General features: G+C 35.8%; 1 protein-coding gene across 1 annotated transcript; it reads left to right on the plus strand.

Annotated features, from left to right (window-relative positions):
- The first annotated feature begins 1739 nt into the window (after positions 1 to 1739).
- LOC111377942 lies at positions 1740 to 2941 on the plus strand. The gene is made up of 2 exons (XM_023001102.1): positions 1740 to 2165; positions 2647 to 2941. The coding sequence occupies exons 1-2, from the start codon at positions 1933 to 1935 to the stop codon at positions 2855 to 2857; spliced, it is 444 nt and encodes a 147-aa protein (XP_022856870.1). The 5' UTR covers positions 1740 to 1932; the 3' UTR covers positions 2858 to 2941.
- The last annotated feature ends 6 nt before the right edge of the window (positions 2942 to 2947 follow it).

Consider the following 2947-nt stretch of genomic DNA (forward strand, 5'->3'; position numbering starts at 1 on the left):
ATCGCCAATAAAAGAACACCCCTTTTTGGGACTTTATCTCAAGAGGTTTCGTCCCTTACACAATCGTCTGATCCTTTTTAATTGTTAGCGACTTAACCCGCGCGAAACACTACCATTCTATTGTGAGAGTGTGTAAAACTTTTAGTACAAATGTGTTTGTACATGTAGCACCATCCATTAACATTTATCTTAGATGATGTTTTTAGCAAAACAGTGTAATGACTAGTAGCTATGATATTCATATTTCAATAACTGTTAAGGTATATTGTTTATTTTTTATTATGGCTAGACGATCCTTGATCTTAGTAATCTAAACATATATGAGATTATGTCTTTTTTCCCACCTTCTCTCATGGAGAGATATTGCCTAAAGGCAGCCTCAGCTTGGCAGGATGGGAATGGAGGTTTTTTTTTGGAATAGACATCCCAGAAGTTGGTGCTTACTTGAAAAGCACGATAACTCTATAGCTTGGTGCTGGCCTACAAGACTTTCTGATTCCCGGGCAAGGAGGCGCCAAGGTTTCTTTTGTCGGCTGATTCCCCTTTCGTCAATGGACAGCTTTCCATTGAGAAGAGGATCTTGTTTGGAGCCGATTTTTTTAGGTCAAAAGATGAATTTTTTTTACCGTTATCTTTCAAGGCGGGTTCCAGCTGTGAGAAACAAAGTCAACAAAAACGGTTGAAACAGATGACCAACGGTACAAGAATTTACACTTAAAATTGGCTCCAAATAGGGGGGCATATTACGTTGGAAAAAAAAATTTTGAAGTTTTAATTGTTCTTATTGATTTTGAGCAATAATTTTCATCAATGTTTCAGTTTCTTAGTGTAATCAATTAATTTAAGCATGTAGATTAGTGATAAACTTGAGGACTTGACATTGATTAACAAGCCAAGAGATAATCTTTACAAAGATACTCCCCAACACAAAGATGCAAGTAACTCCAAATTTTTCAACCACATTTCGCCATGTTTGGTGTAGCCAAAAATTAAATTTTTAGTACATTTGAATAAAAGTTGAAGAAATGTATATTTGAAAGTTGATATAGATATAGGTCCCATAAAATGTGTAACTGAAAATAAGTTTGAAGAAAAATTAATTAAAAAAAAATAAGGGGCCAAACATATACTAATACATTGAATTGAACATCACTTATAATAAAATAAAAGAACAAATTTATAAGTTATCATGTCCAAATTTGTTCGATCAAGTTGCAAACCCTAAAATTTGCATCGATCTTAAGAGTGATGAGTAGATTTTTCAAAATAGGCGGCCGGCCCATTTCGATGCCTGATCTGGATTTGAACGTACAAGTAACATTTTCAAGAGGACCTGATATGGTCCGGTGTGTCCGCCTAGTTTTGCACCTTTACTTGCTGGTATTCAAAGCAAGCCAGAAAACAGGGACTTTTGGCATAATCTTTACACGGTGGATGCCTAAAGAAGTTAAAACAAAATTATTTGTGTCATTACTTTGTGGGTACAAAAGGTGCCTAAGATTGTGACCTGAGTTTCCCCAAAGGGCAAGTTGTGGTGACTCAGATATGGATGTCTTCAAAATCTAACCTTATCCTCTTTCCAAGAAGAATGACATGGCTAAGAAATTTAAACCACATGAAAATGACAATGACAATTCTAAGGATAAACAACCATGTGCAAAACAGTGTAAAAACTAATAACAACCGTCCAATCCTCCATTAATAGCTTTATAATATTCACCAGAAACTTATTTATTTAATTAAACAGGTCAAGTCAGTACACTTGTGTGTGTGTATATATATACTTCTTCGAGTGATGCCTGGTTAAGTTCAAAGTCTCTCATCTTATGATAAAATAAATATCTTTTTCCACTGCCCCTTTTCGTGTTTTTCTGCTCGGTTGAGTATTGCCATAGTTAGATTGTTGTTGTTCTTGTTTGATCTTTGCACTTGATGGGTGAATCAAAGCAAATTTATGAAGCTGTTGGCTTGAAGAAAAGTGATAACAATGGGTTGCCACACATCAAGTGGGCGATCTTGAAAGGTGGAAGTGAAAGTTCTGAATCCGAATCCATGGAATCCGATTCATTAGACTGGGCTGAAGTTGCATCGTCATCATCATCTTCATCGCCTTCACACGGGCCTCTCTATGAATTATCTGACCTCATGACCTATCTTCCTATCAAGTAAGTTAGATATATATAAACTCCCCGTAGTTTGAGTTTTCTACTTGCTTCTCCTCATAACATCGACAAAATAGATAACCGTCAAAAGATGCCTCCATTTCTCCCCATGTAAGCTTTTCGATGCTCTAGTTCAGAGTAACAAGAAAGTCAACAATATAAAAGAATGCTATTTAGCACCACTCTATGAGCCATAATGTGACATATGTTAGTTCTAATTAAAAGGAGAATTAATTAATTAAAATGGCAGTTCCTTTTTCATAGACTGCTCATGGCATAGAAAGCAACTCTAGTTAATACTTGGTTATCAACTATCTACCCTTTTTGGCCATAAAAATGATCAATCGACCCTAGAAATGGACCTAGTTAAGATTAATACATGCTTCTGAACTTAGCCATTTAATGGATACTTTCTTATGAGCAAAATTTGTGTGTGCTTGCGCTCGTAGGAATATATATTTATATATGTTGTGCACATGTGCAGGAGAGGTCTATCGAAGTATTACCAAGGGAAGTCGCAGAGTTTTGCATCTTTGGCAAGTGTGGAGAATCTTGAAGACCTTGCAAAGGAAGGGATTTCTTATGGTAAAAAGTTGAAATCATGTAAAACCTATGTAGGGAATCTGAGTGGTCGAAAATATGGTCCCAAGGCAAACATAGCAAAGAAAGAGCTCTTCAAGAGGCAATTTAATTAGTTAATAATTACACAACTCCTTTTCAGCTCTAAATATAAATTTATAATGTTCTAACCACTTGGGGCTGCCTAGAAGTTTATTGAAACGAAC

The sequence above is a fragment of the Olea europaea genome, unplaced genomic scaffold, assembly GCF_002742605.1.
Source record: "Olea europaea var. sylvestris unplaced genomic scaffold, O_europaea_v1 scaffold1749, whole genome shotgun sequence".
Classification (NCBI taxonomy): domain Eukaryota; kingdom Viridiplantae; phylum Streptophyta; class Magnoliopsida; order Lamiales; family Oleaceae; genus Olea; species Olea europaea.